Source organism: Heterocephalus glaber, unplaced genomic scaffold, assembly GCF_053883595.1.
Source record: "Heterocephalus glaber isolate CG9 unplaced genomic scaffold, H.glaber_assembly_v1.0 deba00000546, whole genome shotgun sequence".
Lineage (NCBI taxonomy): Eukaryota > Metazoa > Chordata > Mammalia > Rodentia > Bathyergidae > Heterocephalus > Heterocephalus glaber.
In genome coordinates this window covers 39,711,625-39,733,622 of record NW_028258147.1, presented here as the reverse complement: position 1 = coordinate 39,733,622, position 21,998 = coordinate 39,711,625, and the positions used below count along the sequence as shown (strand labels likewise).

Below are 21,998 nucleotides of genomic sequence, written 5' to 3'. Positions count from 1 at the left end.
TTCCTGGCCTAAAAACAAAATTCATTATACACATACTAAATGTCTATATGAATTTTCACACAGCATTCTTATAATCTTGAGCTTGGAAAATAACCTGCTTATTTTGAAACATTAGATAATGTGATTTGTGGCATAATATTGGCACTTCCTAAATTTCCAATATTGGAATATTTTAAATATTCAATTTTCAGACTGTAGACACTCAACCTTTGTTCATCTTTGGAGAAATTTTGTGAGACTAAAGAAATTTGAACATGGCCTAGTTTGTAGTTTTCTTGGTTTTGTTTCTGTTCACATACTGGTGTTTGAGGAACATTCTTATTCTTGTGACTGCAGATTACCTTAGACATTTCCTGCACTTTATATACTCATCTTCAATTTGGTAACCATCCCAGTTTCTTTCTAAGGGGTAGAAACAAATATAATGATGACTTGTTACATTAGATTGCTTCATTGTACCAGTTAGATTCAAGGTACAATGTGACCATACCTGGAAGAGTCAAGGATTTCCACATTCCACTTAAGGAAACTGCACAATGAACAATCAATGCTCTCCAATTGCATAAATGAAAAAAAGAAATCATCTTTACCTATAAAAGCCACATTCATAAAGATTTCAAACATCAAATTTCCTTAGAACTTCTTTGGAGATGGATACAGGAAAACCCACTCCTCCATGGTGAAGTTCAGTCACAACTTCACAGGTCACACTACCTCCTAAATTAGCAGACATATATATCCAGGAAGATCGAGATTCACAACATGAAATGTCTCAAATCTACTCATAACAAGCTGAAATAAGGCTAAGTCCTCAAAATATTTACTTCGTGTCTTGGACATCAAACACTCTACATTTATATGCACATTGCACACAATTTGACGTTAGATTAGAATTCATTGCTAAAGCAACAGCAGAATGGGAACACTGTTCTCCTACTGGTTAATCTCAGTTTTTCACATGCACTGTCCCTAAAGCATGGATCAAAGAGGTAGCCTAGATGATTAACATCCAAGTAAAACTCTCAGGCAGAAAAATGCCTAATGAACTACCTAATGAACTACTGATAGATCATAGAAAATATCTATTTTCTCAACTTATTATTTAGGGAACTCATCTCTTCCTTCTCACATTGTATTTAAGACAACATTTTGAAACGTGAACCTCGTTTTATAGATAAACCTTAACTGAACACTAAGGAAATTAATAAGTGATGATTTAAACTGTTAATAAAAATATTAGTTTTTATTAGAGAATGTTTAAGAACAATGAAATTAGATCAAGGAAGATATATTATCTCACAGCTGAAGGACAAAAAATAGTCACCTGTCACAGACATAAAAAATTTCTAAGGTGGTATAAGGGAAATAGGGAGTGGATACGGTCAAAATACATATGTAATGAACACCATTTTTTAAAAATTAACAAGCACTAATAATAAAATGAAAAATTGTAGAAAAATGTTGTCACATCCAAATCTTTGATTTGGCAAAAATATTTATAAGTGCTCAGTATAACAAATGTTTTAAATATCCAATAACAAGTAAACAAGGTGCTACATTGCTTAATATAAAGGAAAGAGATTCAAAATCCTCTATTTAGGGGACCGCTCTTCTAGTAGAATCAATGAAGAGTAAGAGAGTCTTTGATGGGCTCACATCTAAATGGTAATGATTCATGACAGAGCTCTTACTGTAGAGTGGCAGAAGTCACCATCCATTTAATACAAGAGGCAGGGACAAACTGGTACATATTTTGAAACATGCACTTTATTCATCATAGTCCATGTACAATAATTTAGTTACAACTTGACATGGGAAAGAGAAACTTGAATACTTTGAGAATACAATCAAATATCTTTTGGATGTAAAAACAAAATTCTTTCACCAGAAGAAAATCATGAAGCCATCAGAATTACAAGGAGATATTGATATCTATGTAAATCATGATGGGCAATGGAGACAAATTAAAAAACATTTGCACAGGATATAATAAAAATTTTGTATACTGAGTAAAAATCAACAAACATATAAGAAAATTGAACAAAACATACACAATTCAAGAGAAAACACCAAATATAAACAAAATCTATGACTTTGGTTGAGGAAATAGCCAAAGGAAAGGAAATGAAATTGTGCAAAGACTCTACTAGTAAGTAGACTTATGAATAAATGATCAAACGACACACTCCAGAGCCTTATCCTGTACTTTGGAGTACACCAATAACTACAGACCAGTAACTTTATTCCAGTGTCCAGAAAATATACTGTGCTGTTGTTTCCGAAGATGTGACTTTTTTTCACAGCTATAAAAATTAAACTTGAAAAAACTTCAACTGTGTGACCACCATAATGGATGAGGAAGTCCTTCACCCTTAACTCACACGAGCACATGTGAAATACAGTGAGACAAAGAAACCACATATAATGCATTTCTGTGCAATTTCTATAGTACTCACTTACTTAATATTCCAAGGATTCAAAACTGAAAGAATACTGGTAGTGACAATGACACATGGTAAACTTAGGAAAAATAGCAAAAGAAGAGAGTGGTAATTCAAGAGGAAGACAAGAGTAAGTTGTATAGGATTTCACCTGGGGACTCCACCACTAAGTTATAAAAGTTTCTGAGTGTTTGTTCCCAGGACATTTATACTGTTACTAAGTCTCACCAAAAACCTTTTTGAAAATAAATTTATTGAAAAGTATTTAAACACTAAATTACCACGTGGAAACTATAAATTTATACATATTTGCCTAGATTCTAACAAGGAAAAAATTCAGAGAAAATATACAGACTGTGCACAGTAAATAAAGCAGCACAGTTCCAAACATGAGGGCTGCAGATGCCAAACAAGCAGGGATCTGACTACTTGCTGGACATTAGGAGTGCAGATTAGAAATTTGGATAAATACACAGACATACAAGCTGATAATCCTCTGCCATCCTTGAGAGGAGTGGTTTTATATTCACATTTGTGAACATATGGCAAAGAAAACCAAGAGGACTTGCAAAGAAATATTATCCTCATTACTGAGGACTTGGGTAGAACAGAACTCTCAACTATGTACCAAATATCTTGATAGAATGAAAGAAGAAACCTGGCCTGTGAGATTAGGGTTAGGCTTGAATTTTTCATTTGCTTATAAAGAACGGACTTCTCTCCACTGAGACCTTTCAGGTCAGTGCAAGTCACTTTATATAGTCACAGTTAAATTTCTCTTGTTTAATATCTATGAGCATAAGTGAATGCTTTTCCATGTATCTTACATAAAAAGCATTTGTGCCCTTTATGATTCATGTATTTGACAATACCAGTAGGTGCTGAAAGTTTTTCTTCATTGCTTACATAGGTATGGTTTATACCCAGTGAATTCTTTCATATCTTTGACAAATACTGTGTGCTGAAAGCTTTCCCACATTGGTTACATACATAGGGTTTCTCTCCAGTGTGTTTTTTCATGTTCTTGACAATACCTTTGAGTTGTAAAAGCTTTCCCACACTGCTTACATTCATAGGATTTCTGCCCAGTGTGAGTTCTTTCATGTATTCGACAGTACCTCTGTGTTGTGAAAGCTTTCCCACACTGCTTACATACATAGGGCTTTACCCTGCTGTGAGTTCTTTCATGTTTTCGACAACAACCTGGTGTGCTGAAAGCTTTCCCGCACTGCTTGCATACATAGGGTTTCTCCCCAGTGTGAGTTCGTTCATGAACTTGACAATTACTGTGTGTGCTAAAAGCTTTCCCACATTGCTTACATACGAAGGGTTTCTCCCCAGTGTGAATTCTTTCATGTATTCGACAATGACTCCGTGTGCTGAAAGCTTTCCCACATTGCTTACATACATGAGGTTTTTCCCCAGTGTGAGTTCGTTCATGTGTTCGACAACTACTGAGTGTGCTGAAAGCTTTCGCACATTGCTTACATACGTAGAGTTTCTCCCCAGTGTGAGTTCTTTCATGTCTTTGACAATCACTGTGTGTACTGAAAGCTTTCCCACATTGCTTACATTCATAGGGTTTATCTCCAATGTGAGTTCTTTCATGTATTTGACAATGACTGTGTCTGCTGAATGCTTTTCCACATTGCTTACATATATAGGGTTTCTCCCCAGTATGAGTTCTTTCATGTATTTGACAAGCACCATGTCTGCTGAAAGCTTTCCCACACTGTTTACATGCATAAGGTTTTTCCCCAGTGTGAGTTCGTTCATGCATTTGACAATTACCATGTCTGCTGAATGCTTTCCCACACTGCTTACATACATAGGGTTTCTCCCCAGTGTGAGTCCTTTCATGTCTTTGACAATCACTGTGTGTCTTGAAACCTTTGCCACATTGCTTACATACATAGAGTTTCTCCCCAGTGTGAGTTCTTTCATGTCTTTGACAATCACTGTGTGTGCTGAAAGCTTTCCCACATTGCTTACATTCATTGAGTTTCTCCCCAATATGAGTACTTTCATGTATTTGGCAATGACTGTGTCTGATGAAACCTTTCCCACACTGCTTACATACATAGGGTTTTTCCCCAGTGTGAGTTCTTTCATGTATTCTACAAGTACCAAGTCTGCTAAAACCTTTCCCACATTGCTTACATACGTAGGGTTTCTCCCCAGTGTGAGTTCTTTCATGTATTTGACAATTACTGTGTCTGCTAAATGCTTTCCCACAATGCTTACATACATAGGGTTTCTCCCCAGTGTGAATTCTTTCATGAATTCGACAATTACTATGTGTGCTGAAAGCTTTCCCACATTGCTTACATTCATAGAGTTTCTCCCCAGTGTGAGTTCTTTCATGTCTTTGACAATCGCTGTGTGTGCTAAAGGCCTTCCCACATTGCTTACATACATAGGGTTTCTCCCCAGTGTGAGTTCTTTCATGTCTTTGACAATCACTGTGTGTCCGAAAAGCTTTACCACATTGCTTACATTCATATGGTTTCTCCCCAGTGTGAGTTCGTTGGTGCCTTTGACAATCACTGTGTGTTCTGAAAGCTTTCCCACACTGCTTACATTCATAGGGTTTCTCCCCAGTGTGAGTTCGTTCATGTCTTTGACAATCACTGTGGGTGCTAAATGCTTTCCCACAGTGCTTACATAGATAGGGTTTCTCCCCAATGTGAGTCCTTTGATGATTTCCAAATGAAGTGCTATTAGTGAAGGATTTCCCACTATGTTTAGATACATAGAGTTTTTTGCCAATATGAGCTCTTTCATGCATTTGAATAAATTGGTGAGAATTGAAACCTTTTCCACATTGTGTACATATATAGATATTCACTCCACTGTGATTTCTTTCCCAGATTTGAACATAGTTGGTTGTACAGACTTTCACATCTTGCTCATCTACGAAAGGGTTCTCTTCAGTATTAGTTCCTTCAGTGGAATAGGAGTATAATTCATATTGCTTATATTCATAAGGTTTCTCTCCAGGATTTGTTTTTACATGCTTCTGAGATGACTGAAAATCAGTGCAGATCTTCCCATATTTGTTACAGCTAGATAGATTCTCTTCAAATCCCTGATACTCAGATGATTTGAATCCAGTGTTAGCTATGATGGGTACATTTAGTGATGAATGACCAATCAGAGGATTTATAGAGCCAAAGCTTTCATTTGGTTTTGTACCAACTGGTTTTATGTTTACACTAGTATCTGTAGTCCAGAAAATCATTTCTCCATGGTGATACCATAATTCATATTCACCACATTTCTCTATTTCTTCACTGCTGTAAAGGAATAAAATAAAACCACCAATCACATTTAAAAGTCACGCTTAATTAATGGTTTACTGGGAAGAGATCTGGTTTGCTGCTACCTAAAAATATATGATCATGAGTTTACTGTATACTCTGGATGATGCTTGGAAACAGCTTTTACCAAAACAGCAGTGTTCGTTTGGCAGTTTATAACTGACATGTTTGTAACACATAACACTTTCATTCTGATGAATTGGTACATACGTATAATATATGTTGATTATGTTTCTTAACTGTTTTTTCCATGACTCCATCCCCTCTCTCTTCCACTGAGCCTCTTCACCCACTCCAGAATGTCTGCCTCTCTCTTTTCTACCATCTGTCCTTTATTTAACTCCTTAACTCATAATTTGGGTTTCTCATTCTAAACATAACATATGATACTGAAATTTCTGTGTCTGAATCATATAATTTAACATTATTGACTCCAGATACATTCACTTTTTTGGAAAGTGATATCACTTCATTTTTTGTTATGTATACACACATCTTTTCAGTGCTGGAGATTTAAGGGCTTTACCACTGAGTTACATCCCCAGCCTTATTTATTTCTTATTTTAAAACAGAGACTGTTTTAAACTGATGAAGTCATTAAGTTTCCTAGGCTGAGCATGAATGTATGATCTCCTGCCTCAGCTTCCTAGAGTGCTAGGATTCCATACATGCACCATCCTTCCCAGCCTATCCCACAGTTCCTTAATCAGCTCATCTATGAATGGGCATCTAAGCTGTTTCCCAAATTTAGATTTTATAAGTTGTACTGCTACAAACAAGGCTATGCATGCATTACTGTAATATGATTACTTTATTTTCAGGGGGAATACACCCAGGAAAACTAGAAAAAGAAATTTCTGTTTTTACTTTTTTGACAAATCTTTATACACATTTTCAGAGATTTTTACACTACAATGATATTATCGAAATGTCCCTTCTACTGTTTTGGAACATGAATAGACTGAATGCTTTGGAGAATGGCTTGAAATCAATTCTTATCAAGAGTCACATTTATTTGGATTTTGAATATGTCCACAAGGATAGCAATTTTGCATACACTGAATGTGGATACCACACTTAAGTACATGTAGTATTCCTTACACGTTTGACATAAATGTGGTCTTCTGAAAATATACATATACATAATTAGATATCCTGAATTTGTCTCTGAGTCTAAACACAAAATTTGTTTTATATACTCCTGTAGTCAATGCCTAAATTCAATTTCATATAAAATTTTTATAATTTTGGTGGAAAATAATTTCTTTTACATTACATAGTGTCATTTGTGGCATAATGTCAGTATTGCTTACATTTCAAATACTGTAATATTTCAAATATTCAAGTATCAGATTATAGATAATCAACATGCATGCATCTTTGGAAAAATATTGTGTTATTACAGAAATTGGAACTTGGCTACATTTGTATAGTTTGCTTGGTTTTAATATTTTTGCCACTTGAGAAATATTGTTCTTGTGAGTGCAAATTACCTTAGATTTCTCCTGCAATTTTTGTAGTCATCTTCAATTTTCTCACTACCCCAGTTTCTTCCTAAAGTGTAGAAAGAGAAATGTAATGATGAGTTACTACATTACATAAAAATTCAGAGATTCCAATTAGAATCATATCAAGTGTTTCCATATTCCAATGCACTAAACAGAACTGATAAGCAATAACCAATGCTCTCTTACTGCATAAATGAGAAAGGATATTATTCTTACCTATATCAGCGACATTCCTAAAAGTTTCCCACATCACATCTCTGTAGAGCTTCTTCTGTGATGGATCCAGCAAGGCCCACTCCTCCATGGTGAAGTTTACAGCTACATCCTCAAAAGACACTTCCTCCTAAATCATCAGACATATATATCCAGAAAGAAGAGACAATAAGAAACATTTCACATCTCCTTACAAAAAGCTGAAATGAGTCTGAATCCTCCAAATGTTTAATTCATGTTTTGGTCATCAAACACTTATTTTCCATTCATATATACACTAGTACAGGAATTTTGATGCTAGACTAGAATTCAAAGCTAAAGCAACAGCAGAATGGGAACACTGGTTCTCCTGCTGGTTAACTTCAGTTTTATTTGAACACACTGTCCTTGCAGCATTGTTTATATAGGGATTCTATAAGATCAGCATCCAAGTAAATAAACTATGGTAGAAAAATATCTGATGAACAGTTCTCACAGATCACAGAATATATTTTTCCCAACATATTACTTATTGAATTGATTCCTTCCTTTTCTAATTATATTTAGACAGCATTTTGAAACTTGAGCCTGGTATCATAGACAAAAGCATAACTGAATGCTAAGTAAAATTCATGAATGACAATTTGGAATGCTAATGAAAAATATTACAGTTTTTATTGGAGAATATCTAAGAACAATAAAATTAAAGTAAGGAAGACATAATGTCTTATAGCTCAATGAAACAAAAAGTAGCATATGGGAGATGAATGAGGGACGGATATGATTGAAATATAAATTATATATACTGAAAACCAGTATTTTGCAAACTAAACTTGTAGTAATAAAAAAAGTTGACGAAAAAAATTTGACTTCCAAATCACCCCTTGATATGTCAAAGACAATTATAACTTTCAGTATAACAAATGTTTAACAATGTTCAATAACTAGTAAACAATAAAGTGACAGCTCCTGTAATATACAAGAAAGACAGGGAAAATCTACTATTTGAGGCACTGTTCTATTAGTGAGAATGACAAATAGATCACAAAAAAGGAAGAGAGTCGGTGAAGGGCTCACTTGAGAATAGAACACTGATTCATGATACAGCTTTTATTGTACAAAGTGGCAGAAATCACCATCTGTTTAATACAAGAGGCAGGGACAAACTGGTACATATATTGAAACATGTGCTTTATTTTTCATAGTCCATGTACAGAAATTTAGTTACATCTTGAAATGGGAAAGATAAACTCGAATACTTTGAGAATTCAGTCAAATATCTTTCGGATGTGAAAAAGTTGTTTCCCCAGAAAATCGTGAAGCTGTCAGAATTAGAGGGGGATGCTGACAGATATGTAAATCATGACAGGCAATAGAGAAAAGAAATTAAAAAAATTTGCCCTCTATACAATAAAAAGGTGTATACTGAGTAAAAATCAACAAACATGTAAAAAAAATAAACAAAACATACACAATTCAAGAGAAAACACCAATAACCATGGTTGAGGAAATAGCCAAAGGACATGAAACCATGGAAAGACACAATTAGTATGTGGACTTATAAAAGAATGAAGAATCAAATGATAACACTCTCCAATCATGTCCTCTACTTTGGAGTACACCAAAATAACATCCAAAAAAATACATTGTGTATTTGTTTCTGGAGACAAATGTGACTCTTTTCATACCTATAACAAGTAAACTTGAAAAAGCTTCAACCATGTGACCTTTAGAATGCCTGACAAGGGACTGTGCCCCTAACTCAAACATGAACACATGTGAAACAGAGACAAAAAAATACTAGCTAAAATGTTTTTCTATACATTTTGAATATAGTCTCTGAACATTTCAAGGGGCAAAACTATAAGAATACATACACATGGTAAGCTCAGAAAAAAATAGGAAAATAAATATGACAATTGTTATCTATGGGGAAGGCAAGGATGAGTCTAACAGGGTTTCACTTGGGTGTTGTTAACCACTGCCCAAGGCCCAGTTACAAAACTTTCTGAGGGTAAGGATATTTATATTGTCATTACTGTTCACACTCACTAAAAGTAGTTTTGAGAATAAAATATTGAAAAATACTTAAAGACAAATCACTACATGGAAAGAAAATCAAGTTTTACAAGTTTGTCCACATTCTAATGTGGAAAAAAAATGAGAAGTAATTTACAGACTGGGTACAATAAATGGAGCAGCACAGCTGCAAACAGGAGGCCTCCAGATACCTAAGAAGCAGTGGGTAGACCGCAGACTACCCATTAAGAGGAGTGTAGGTTAGAAGGTAAGGCAAACAAAAGACAGCCATGCAAGCTGATTAATTAGTAGACATTTTATTTATGATACAAAATCCTATGCTATCCTTGAGAGGAGTGGCTCCTCTCACATTTGTGAAAATGTGTTCACACCAAGAAAACCAAAAGGACAACCAAAGAAATGTTATTCCCTTAACTTAGGAGTCAGGAGTATTAGAGCAGGACTCTGAACAATGTATCAAACATCTAGACATAGTGATGAAGGAAGCCTAGCCTGAGAGGTTACTGAGGTTAACTGAGAAAATAAGTGAGAACTCTTGCAGGCAGAATTTTGGATTGTCTAGCTCTGCACCTGCCTTGCAAGCACAAGGTCCTGAGTTTTATCCCCAGTACTGGAAAACATAAAAAAAGAATTATGGGTTGTCAAAGTATCGTCAGATCCAAAGTTGTGAACCCTGAGGCTTCTGATCACATTATCTTTAATTGAGACAATAAGTGGAATTCATGTTGAAGGTTAAATATTGCCATTAAAAATCAAACAAAACACATGCACTTCCACTTTGCAGTTCACCTGGAAACACATAGAAAAGTTGTGGGGTTTTTTATCACTAACAAAACAGCAACCTATCTTAAAATCAGCAACCCTTGAAGACTAAATGGGAGAACAAGAAGGTCAGACATGTGCAGTGGACTGTATTTTTTTTATTGATTTTACAATATGTATTTCATACACAACAGAGGAAGAAAAGCATTCTATTGGCTCATAAATTTAAGGATATTAGTTCAAGTTGTCCTTGCTACAAAAAAGTACCATGGTAGGAGGTAGGTGCCACCCACCTCCTGGCAGGCAAGAAGCAGAGTGCAGGGGAAGTCTGGGAGGAAGGGCTGGGATACAGATACCGTCCCTAAGCCCACGCCTCCATGCACAATTCAGACCCACACAGACATACACTTTACCAGTGTGGTAGGAATCTCTCAAGCCAATCACATTTATCATGGAGCCTCACCATTAGATAACTCCAGGTCAGACCTTTTCTGTGGTGAAATTAGTATTTTGAAGGTGAGAGGCTTTCAGCATGTGAAGATGAGACTGTACTACACAAAGTTTACAATGTTAAAAGCTTAAGTGTTCCTGCTTTATCACAGGGAAGTCCTCGGTGATCAGGAAAGTCATTGGGGATGGGGCTGTATTTCAGCTACCATTCTGGCCCTCATGTTTAGAAATATTACTGTGATCATCAGAATGCAGATTATCTTAGTGACTTTGAAAGAAGTAGATTGCCTGTTTGAGACAGTTGAAATATTTCCTTTCATACTGATTCTTTTGCATAATACTACCATTTTATTCCAATTTATTTATGCAATAGTTACATTCTCTTTTCAGCATGTTTTTACTATTATATTACTCCAGCTTTATTTATGAAATAATTATATTCTCTTCTCAGTATGTTTTTATTTTCTTTGCTAAAAATAAGTAGATTAATAAGCTATGAGAAAGTCTGTGCAGTGTACCCAAGTGACTTACTCAAATTTCTACCCTCTGAAAACATTCAGCCTTCCCTTTTGATTTCATTGTGTCCTGTCATTTCCTGGACCCACAGTCTTTGGGGTTTGGGGTTTCCTCCTTTAGACTTTGAGTCTGGAAGTACAGGGATACACTTGGGACCCCATTTTTAGGGACAAAACCTAGGCAGAGCCAATTAACCAAACTAAAAAGATAGTGGCAGCTCTTCAATGGTAGGAGAAAAATCTGCTTCACTGATGTTCCCTTATTGTAAGTCAAATCAGCATCCTAGGAGGAAGCCTGCACTAAGAAGGGTTTGGTTTGAACCTATCATATGAGCTTCACTCAAACAGACTGTGCATTTTTTGTCTTGTTCCTCTTGGCTCAGAAGGGAGCAAATGAAGCAGCAGTGCATCAGGAAAGAAACATTGGTGCTGTGTGAACTGTCCAATCAGCCACCCTGGCCAGAGATGGGAATCTTCTCTCCCACCCAAGTTAGAAGCTCCCAGTGTATACCTGAGAGCCACCTCAGGTATCTCTGACTAACTTGCTATTTGGGTTCTACATACTGGAGAATACAAAGGAATGACACTGGGAGAACCTCAATCCTGGAAATGATGAAAGTGCAAGGCCCAGTGACTCGGGACAGGAGTGGGTTTTGTGGTAGAAGCATAATCTCTGGCTAGAAGAGGACAGAAACAACCTTGGCCAAACCTGTGCCTCTGGAGCCATGGGAGAGTGTTTCTTTCCATATATCAGTAGCTGCTTGTATGCACTTTGGGCTTCCAGATGCTCTGTGTTGGGTTGAGGCAGCTGCCAATAACTAATCATGCTTCGTCTAATTGAGGTGACTGCAGCATGGCCTGTCTTGGGCAGCTGTGCCTGAAACCTCACTTCTCACCATATTGTGCAGTGACAGTGGCACGGTGGTTGGATACTCCTGGCTCGTGTGGACAATTTGTGTATGGTTGATGCTGTGCTGTGATGGGTGTCCTGTATTTAACACATCAGCAGACCTGGTGTTATGATTTGTATCAAAAATGAACCAAGTGCAGAGTCCTGAGTTCAATCCCCGGTACAAAAAAAAAAAACCTCAAATGCTCCATGGGTTTGGAAGTTGATTGGATTATGTGCAAACTGTTCTCATCAGTGTATACAACCCTTTATGATTTCAGTAGATGAATGTGCTCTTTGGACATAGGGCATGGCTAGAAGTAGGTCACTGGTGGTGTGGCTTGGAAAGTTATATTCCCATTTCTGTCTTTTCCTGAATTTCTCGGCTTCCTTCCTGGATGAGTTGAGCAGCTTTTCTTTGCCATTCTGTGACTTCCTTGGTGCCAACTGATCATGAACTGAAGCTTTAAGCCAAGCTAATCTTTTCCTGTTATAAGTCATATGTATTAGATATTTTGTCTGTGGGATGTGAAAGTGGCTAAATGATAACTAAATTTGGTAAATGTCTAGGATACAGCATCACACAACATGTCTCCTTAACCCTAGGTCTCATAGTGATGACAGTGAATTCTTAAATTTTGAAAATCTACACCACAATGCCAAAGGCACTGTAGGGTGTTTAGGAATCACATGATAATCTGAAGAAAGGTTTCATATTGCTGGATATGAGTTTCAATGGTACAACACTTGCCATGTATGCTTAAGCTCCTACAGTTTATCCATGACAATGCAATAAATTAATAGATATATAAATAACACATTTAATTAAATAGGGCCAATATAGTTATGAATGTTGAGAAAGTCAGAGGGATGTTACAAATTTCTCAAAGGAAGATGAATGTAGTCCTGCAGAAGACAAACTTCAGAAGGCACTGCTTTTTTAACCCACACTGAGAATTTCTTTGAAGTAGGGCATTCACATGTATATGTGATTTGGGTACTAACAGAGATTCTTGCAATTTCTTGGATAATTGCTATTGTCCATGTATGGTTGGTGTTTGGTCAAGATGGTGAAGACCCAGTAAAAGAACACATCCAACCAGAATTTAGGGTTCAGAGCAAGACTCCTAGAGGTAGCTCCCAAAGGAGAGTCCACCAGGAGTTGTTTGAACTGGGTTTTTATAGGTAATTAGTGGGGATGGCTTTTGATGAGGTAAGGTGAGGAGGAACATACATGACAGTGGGTAAATAAAAACAGCAGAGTAGTTAAGGCTGAGGAGTTGGCTTGCTGTTTTGAAAGAGCCTAATCTGGATACATTGGGTTCCAGCAGAGTGAGTGGGGGTGGAAACAGGACCTGGGAGTCAGTTTGTGGTTATTCCCAGGGCTCAGGCATTCAGAGGCCATTATTCTCAGAACCAGAGCAGCTTGGTGTAAACTGGAATCAAACTTAACAGTTTGGATATACTATTTTTAAAGAAATGAAAGCAGAATGAAGTAAGACTTTATATTAAAAGAGTCCTGCAGTAGAAGTAAAGTCGTAAATGCAGGTCTGCAATCACCAATAGTTAGGCTTAAAAAGGTTGGCTGCATTAGAAGGAGCAAAAAGGAGTAGATACAGTGTAGAAAAGGAGGGAATGATGGAAAGTGGTAAGGCCAGCTCCTGAAACAGGTTTTTTTCTTGAGGTCAGAATGTTTTTAGTGTGATATTAAAAGCAGGGTTGTATGCTAGCTTGGCTTAAATGTGGGTACACAATCACAGGTCTAAAGAGAGAAATTTAGAAAATGTTAGACTTATATGTCTTCTGTTACTAGTGGCCAGTTCATTGGTTTTGAGGCAAAATTGAATATTAAAATTTGTGTTTGTTGTGAGTTAAAAAATTTTTGGTTAGTATTATCTAATTGTCATAGGAAGAGTACTCGGGATTGCACACAGAACATACACTCTGATCTACATTCAACCCCATTATTATTATTATTATTATTATTATTATTATTATTATTTAATTTGAGGACTCAATCTCAGGGGTAGGGGTTGAATCTGTGACTTTCTTGCCTCAGACTCCCAGAGTGACATGATTACAGATATGGATCACCAAGCTCAGCTAGTGTGGGGATTTTCTAATCCCTTCTATTTACCAAGATCACAGTGTTTAGTTAAATTAAGCATCATGAATTGTTTTCAACTCCAGACAGTTGTAATTTTTGTCCATTGAGATTTGTGAAGAACAGTCTGGAAAATATCCCTGGGTTCTTCCTGCTCTAGATATGTATCTGTAAATTTGAGATTAGTTCTGTGTGTAAGCTAATTTTTAAAAAAAATAATGATCTCATATTCCTCATATTCTGGAACAGAGAACCTAAAACTAGTATAACGTCCTAAAGGATAGAAATGTCTTATCTTATTAGCATAAGAACTTTGAGGCAATATCTTCATTTTGTTACTGGACTGGCTCAGTGTGCCACCCTTTAATTACTTCAGGCTGATGATTCATGATGAAACACAACATCACTTGCTTTGGACTAGAATCTGTACTTGGGGAATTGTAGTAAGACTGGGCTCTGAATTTGTCAGAATTGTGGTAAATCTGGGTGATATGAGTATTACATTTTGGACCCACTCTTTGCTGACAGAGCACTGTATGATGTTCAGGAAACACACATTTGGATTCAGAAGAGAAGTTCCACCTTTTCAAGTGACTGTAGGTAACTGTTGGTCTTTGTCCAAAATACACCCTGTGGTCAAGAGAAGAATTTTTCCTGGGAGGATAACTCAGTAGGCCATGGAGAGGTTCCAGTTTTAAATTTCCTAGGTTCTCATGTTTCCCTTGATCACCGCTTTGGAGTGAGCCACCTGTGCCACAGGCATATAACCTCAGAAGTGTCTAATCTTTTTTCTTTTTCTTTCTTTTTCTTTTTTGGTACTGGGGATTGAACTCAGGACCTTGCTCTTGCGAGGCAGCTGGTGAAACCACTGAGCTAAATCCCCAGCCCCTGAAGTGTCTAATCTTTGAAATATGAGTTCCCTTGTAAATTGGTGAAATAAGCTTCTTTCCTGACTTGCTTTTCTTTTGCAGCAAGATATTTGTGTAAAATGAAAGTTACTTCAACGATTTTTTTCTCCCATGATTTGACTATAAGATTGTGATTTTCTTGGAAACTGAACAGATAGAATTATTACATCTGAAGAATCAAAGAATAATTTAGAAGTAAATTATTTGTCTTACATTTAATTTAAATGTGTATAAAAATCCACAGCTGATTAACAAATCAACTCTTGATAGCCGCAGTCCATTTCCCTGAAAACATCTAACTCCAAGGTTGGACACAAGATAAGCTTTTTTAGACCCTTTTTATAGCTTTACCATCTCATCACTAGCAGAGTGTTACTTGGATTAGAGACATAGCAATTTGGAATGAGTTAATAAATGAGGTTAATGTATCATTATTATTAGGGTGAAATGTTTGTGGTTTCTTTGCCTCGGTCTACTGCCCATAGGACTTTAGGGAATGTCATATTTCAGATACTTCACTCACTTATTCCATTGTCTCTGGACTTAGATTATTTTTTGTTGTTAAATATTTTTGATGTAGCTAAAATATCATTGTTGCTTTCTTTCTGCAAGTGAAAACAAATTAGAATCTTTGAAAGTATAGGACAGTCCACTCATATGCAGATCATTCTAATTTCTTCTCCCTGTTTATTTTAATTGGGAATTTTACATAATTTGATCTTCTGTTGTTGATTATGATATGAAAATTCAAAATATGTAGGAAATTTTAATATATTATTTTTAACTGACATTTTACATTTGTGTTACTGTGTGATTTACAAACACTTAGAATGATCAAATTTATTTTTATTTATATTTATCTAAGGTTGACTACCATTTATTTTTTATTTTATCTTGTGTTTGTTGATTACATCTAGGTTTTAGCATCTAGAGTTGATTACATCTAGAGTTCCTTTCTATATGTGAATTTGTTTTTCTCTGCATCACTCTGTGCTACATAATATATTTACAATCTCTAATCTAGTCCTTTATATTTGATACACAATTAAATGGCAGATTTTTGGATTTTTTTATGCTAGTAATGTATTCCATGCTACATTATGTTATTAATTCTAGTAGTTATTTGTTGGTTTTTAAAATTTTTCCAACATGTAACATAATGCTATATTTAAGTAAAGATAATTTTATGTGTTTCAGCTTAGTCTCAAGGACTTTATAAACCAAAGTGAATATTGAGCAGCAGAATTTGGTGTTGAGTGATTTGCATATATATATACATATTTTTGTACTGGGGATCAAACTCAGGACTTTGTGCTTGCAAGGTCGGCATGGTGCCACTGAGCTAAATCCCCAGCCCCTGTGATTTGCATTATTATCTTCTTGTTATATATCTGGTTTTCTGAAGTGAAATATTTAAATACTGAGTTATTTGTTCTTCCCTAATGCATTCATTCAACTTTTAATTTCTCTAGAAGTATCCCCTGAATTGATAGCAAGATATGCCTTTATTTTCTTATTATAATTCTTTTATTTTTTCAATTTATATTGTTATGAGGTCATGCTTGCAATAGATAATGTTTACATTCCTTGAGGGGAGTAGGTACATGTACATTACACATTTTAATTTTTTTTTATCCACTTTCCCTCCCCTTCCTCTGCCCTGTCTTTATCTCTTGGTCCCTTTCCCATTTGCCAAAGATTGCTCTTCCTATTTCCAGTTATCTATGAAATATTTAATATTATATTCAGCACTTCACTTGATACATGTGTCATTTAAAATTTATGATTTAATCTCTAATTCTCAGTCGTTTTCTAAGTATGTTTGTACTATTAGTTTCTAGTTTCATTCCAAATGGTTTCAGAGCTTACTTTATATGACTTCCCTAGTTTGGATATGTTAAGGCATTTGTTGTTGCTCTGAACATGATCTATGTTGGTGAATATTTGTGATTTTTGAGCAGACTGTGTACTCCGCAATTATTAGATGAAGTATTGCACAATATCCAATTGGTCCATTTGAGGGGTGATGTTGTTCATTTTAATTATATATACAATTACATGATCAGTTACTCATGGAGGTGTTTTGAAATCTTCGGAATCATTTGTTGATTGGTGATTTTCCCTTTAGTTTTATACTTTTGCCCCATCTCATTTGAATGTCTGTTTTGTGGAATACATATAAAGAACTGTTAGTTTTTGTTAGAAAACAACCTTCTACATCATCATATGATCATGGTAATCCTTTTTTTCTTTTTTTTGTTTTTTGTTCTTCTTTCCCCCATTAACTTTATTGGTACATTTTAGGTATACGATACAGTTACATTCATCATTGGGATCTTGTACCATTACATGAGTCTCTTGGTTCTTATTTTTTTTACCCTTCCCTTGTCCTCCCTTCACCCCCTCCACCCTTCCCTATTTGCAAGGACCTTGTTTCCATTTTTTTCCTCTTCTCATATTTTTTCCTTTCCCTTTTTTCCCTTCCCCTACCCCTCCCAATTCCGCTGTTCTTTTAGACCTTTTCTTCCTGTTGCACAATATCAGTTATACATTTTTTAAATTACAATATTAAGATCTAGGAGACATTACCACAGATTTTACAGAATTTAAAAGGATATAGAAAGCATATTACAAAAATCTGTTTTGAAATAAATTTGACAACTTCTAAGAACTTAGAAGACAAATTAATGAAACTAATGCTGGAGGAAATATAAAATTTGAATAGCACCTATTAAAGAAAGTATATTCCTAGCTTGAAAACCTACCTATATGACAACAGCAGGCTCATAAACATTTTAACTGATAAATTATATCAAACATTTAAAGCAGAAAAAAGAAGGAACACTTCTCCCCTCATTTTAGCAAATCAACACTGTGCTAATCCTAAAACTGGATAAAGATAGTAGAAGAAAAAAATATGAGGATAGATAGAAATTTGTTTAACAAAACAAACTACTGGAAGTCAGATCTGGCAGTATGTAGAAAGTGGTTTTGTTATAGGGATGGCAGTGTTGGTTCAGCACTGGAAGATCCACCCCCAAAAGTCATCATTTTAACAGAGGAAAGGAAAAAACCATATGATCCTGTCACTAGTTGGAGAAAAAGTACTGGACTAAATTCCACAGCTGTTCATGGTAAAAGCTATCAGGAGACTAGAAGTAGAACAGAACCTTCTCAACAGATCAAAGACATGTACTCCATACTTCCAGCAAGAACACTTTGTATGAATGGAGAAGATACAATGCTTTCTCCTTAAGGTGGGGAACAAGGGCAGATATGCTTACTCTTTATCTGTCCATTAAACTTTGAAACCTAGTCCCCACCAAAATAGTCTGGCAATAAAAAGACACAACTAGGATAGGATTGGCAAGGTAGAAGCAAAATCTTATATGTAGATGAAATGATCATCTACAGAGAAAATACTAAGAAATCTCTAGGAGCCCCTAGAACTTGTACTTGAATTTAGCAGGATTAGAAAACACAAGGTATATATAAAAATTCAGGTCTGTGTATACTTGCTATAAATAAGAATTGGATATTGAAGTTTAAAAATTATGTAGGAGTACAAAAGGACCTAGAAAAGTTAAAAACAAAAACAAAAACAGTGTTGGAAGACGTTTAGTACCTAATTTTAAGACTTCTTCTAAAGCTACAATAATCAAGGCAGTGTTGGTGTAAGGAAAGACATATAGATCATTGGAATAAAACAGAGAATCTAGAAATAGAACTACACATATATTGTCCACTGAGCTTTGAAAGATTATTTAACATTAGCATTTTATAGAATATAAACTTGATTCAAGAGCCGAGGAAGAGACAGTGTCTTCAGCAAAGGGCACTAGAACACCTGGTATCCATATATAAAACATTAACCTCAACCCTTTTTTTCCATACATGAAAATAACTTGAAGGGATCTATGAACCTAAATAAGAAAGCCTAAAAGTATAAAACTTTAAGAAGAAATTATAAGGGAAAATATTTATGAATTCAGGGTAGACAAGAACTACCTAGGATACAAAAAACATGATGTATAAAAGAAAAAAATTGATAAATGAGATTCCATCAAAATTTAGAACTTTAAATGACATCATTAAAATGAAAAGTAGTCCTTAAACAGACCATATTTACCATGCATATAACCTATGACCAGAATATATAAAGAATTCTTAGAGCTCATTAATAGACAACCTAATTAAAATGTAGACATAAGATGATGATAAATAGCCAGTATAGCACAAGGAATGGTGTGCAATTCTAGAAGCAGAAAAATACTAATCAGTACAATAATAAGATTGAATTATACACTCATTAGGGAGATGAAGTCCAAAGTTTTAAAAGCCTTGTCATGACTTTTTCTTTTTGTTGGAGTCTCCCCTTTTGCGTTTAATTTGTCACACCCAATGGATTCATTCTGCTGGGTTTCCTGGGGTTGTGATCCTCATTGTCTTTTCCTAGGGTATTGTCTAAAATTTTTTGGAGTGCTGGTTTGGTATTCATGAAGTTCCTGAGGTGCTCTTTATCATGAAAGCATCTTATTTCTCCCATCAATTTGGAAAGATAGTTTTGCAGGGTACATCAATCTGGGTTGGAGGCTGTTTTCCTTTAGGGCTTGAAATACATCACTCCAAGCTCTTCTTGCCTTGAGGGTTTGCATTGAGAAGTCTGCTGTGATTCTGATGGGCTTTCCTTTGTATGTGATTTGTTTCTTTTCTCTCACTGCTTGTAGAATTTTGTTCTTCTGTTGGATTTCTGGAATCCTAACTATTATATGCCTATGTGTAGTTTTTTTTGGTTAAGGCTAGCTGGAGTCCTATATGCCTCACTTATCTGTATGTCAAGTTCTTTTCCCCTCCTTGGGAAGTTTTCTGCCATCACTTCTGTGAAGTTTTTTTATGTCATTTGCACTCTCTCCTCTTTCTTCATTGACTCCAATCAGTCTTATATTATTCTTCTTTGCATTGTCTAGCAGCTGCTGGATTGATTTCTCGTGTTCCCTTACAATTTTAAAGCAATTTTTCTTTTCCTGGTCACTAATTGCAGTCTTATCTTCTATATCTGAAATTCTATCCTCACATTGGTTCATGCTGCTGTGCAGACTTTCGAAGGAGTTTTTAATCTCTTGGAAATCTGTTTGTATCTGTTTTATGGATTCCATTTGTTTCCTATGTTGGGATTCCATCATGTTCCTCAGATCCTCTATTGTTTTATCTGTGTCCTCTCTAGATTTATTAATCATGTCTTGCACCATGAGCAAAATCTTTGCTATTATCTGAGTACTTATTTCTGATTTCATTTTTCCCAGTTCCTCTTTTGTTGCCAGTTCAGAGAGTCCAGGTGGTTATCAGAGTGGTTCTATCTTGTTTCCCTTTGGGGTTGCTGTAGATGATCTGGAAGTCTGTTTTTGAGGCTTGTTTATGTGTCTTCTCATTTCCACGGGGGAGGGGGTGCTTCTGGCACCCACATGGCTCACCTTTTCTGCCCTAGGAGCTTGAGATGGCAGCGGGGGAGCTTCCTTCCGGCTGCTGGGACCAGCTGAGCATTAGTGCCCTAGGAGCCTGGGATGGAGGCAGGGAGCTTCCTTCCAGGTGCTGGGACCAGCTGAGCTTCTCTGCCCTAGGAGCCTGGGATGGAGGCGGGGAGCTTCCTGCCACGTGCTGGGACCAGCTGAGCTTCACTGCCCTAGGAGCTTGGGATGGAGGTAGGTAGTTTCCTTCCGAGTGCTGGGACCGGCTGTGCTTCACTGCCCTAGGAGCCTCAAGTTGTGGAGTTGGCTCCAAGTTTCCGTAAAAATGAAGTAGGGTCAGGGTCACTGGCAGATGATGTACTTCCATGGCGCTGCGCAGGCAGGTCATCGAGGTGGATGTAAGAGGAGAGGCCTTCATTTGCTTTCTTATCCAGTTCCAGAATCTGCTGCTTCTGCTCTTCATCCAGACTGAGTTCTGCCTTGCAAGAAAGCTCTTTCCTGTTCAAGCTGAGATAATGTCACTGGCCCTTGATTTTTCTGATTCTAAATGTTTATTTGTAACCTCCTGGGTCATTTGAGATGCTTGAAGCATTCCAAAATGACTACCTTTGAGGACAAGATCTGATGCTTGCTGCACTGAATGTTCTCTGGCAGCTGCCAATTCACCTTCCACTTCTTTGTGCTTAATAAGGCCATTTCCCCCTTCTCTGTGTCATTGAGCTGTTTCTCAAGAACTTGAGTGTTGCTCTCTGCTGTGGCAAGAGCCATCTGAAGCAAGTGTCAAGAAGACTGCTGGCTTCATCCTGGACCACCTGTAACTCTGTCTTTAATGGTCCTATGCTTTTTCATAAATTTGCTTCCTGTCCCTGAAATTCTTTTCAAAGATCTGCTTCCTTTACTTTGCTAGCCTACCTCGCTTTATTGCCTTCATACTCCTAGATGAGCTTTTTCAAGTCTGAGCTCTGTGCTTCGTTTTAAGACCTCCACCTCCTCCTGTGCAATTTCACTGCCCTCTCCTGCCCTGTGCTCACCAGGCACTGATCCTGATGTGACTTCAACATCTCTTGCATCTCCTGACACGCAGTTCACAAATCTTCCAATGCCAACCATCTGTCTTTTCACTGCAACTTTTCTTCAAAGTTCCTTCTCATCTCTTGGACCCCTCTGGATGCAGTTATTATGCGCTAGACGTGCTGTGCTTCTGCACAATTGCATGTCCTTAGCTCTGCATATGGGCTTCAAATTCTGCCAAAGCCTGCTGCTTCATTTTTATGTGATCTTCTAAGGATGCATCTAAAATGTGAACCTTCCTCTTGAGTTCTATCTCCTCTGTGATTTTGCTTTTATACTGTAGTCTACGAGAATTTGTTGGATTTTTCTTTCATGAGTATCTTCAAAGGCTAG

General features: G+C 36.5%; 1 protein-coding gene and 1 pseudogene across 2 annotated transcripts in view; both read right to left on the bottom strand.

The window, feature by feature from the left end:
* Window positions 1-1,746: 1,746 nt before the first annotated feature.
* Window positions 1,747-21,998, bottom strand: part of LOC101713776 (uncharacterized) — a 37,653-nt gene continuing 17,401 nt past the window's right edge. The window contains exons 2-4 of the mRNA XM_021242612.2: window positions 7,486-7,612; window positions 7,255-7,315; window positions 1,747-5,737 (exon numbers count right to left, since the gene is read on the bottom strand). Coding sequence (XP_021098271.2) covers window positions 3,424-5,737; window positions 7,255-7,315; window positions 7,486-7,612 — 2,502 coding nt within the window. The 3' untranslated portion in view covers window positions 1,747-3,423. The remainder of the gene's footprint in view (window positions 5,738-7,254; window positions 7,316-7,485; window positions 7,613-21,998) is intronic.
* The window catches only part of LOC147829696 (protein FAM184A pseudogene), a 31,596-nt pseudogene continuing 17,239 nt past the window's right edge, over window positions 7,642-21,998 (bottom strand). Inside the window, exon 1 of the transcript XR_015448668.1 lies at window positions 7,642-21,998. This exon is cut by the window's right edge and continues 17,239 nt beyond it. The product of XR_015448668.1 is annotated as a protein FAM184A pseudogene (transcript).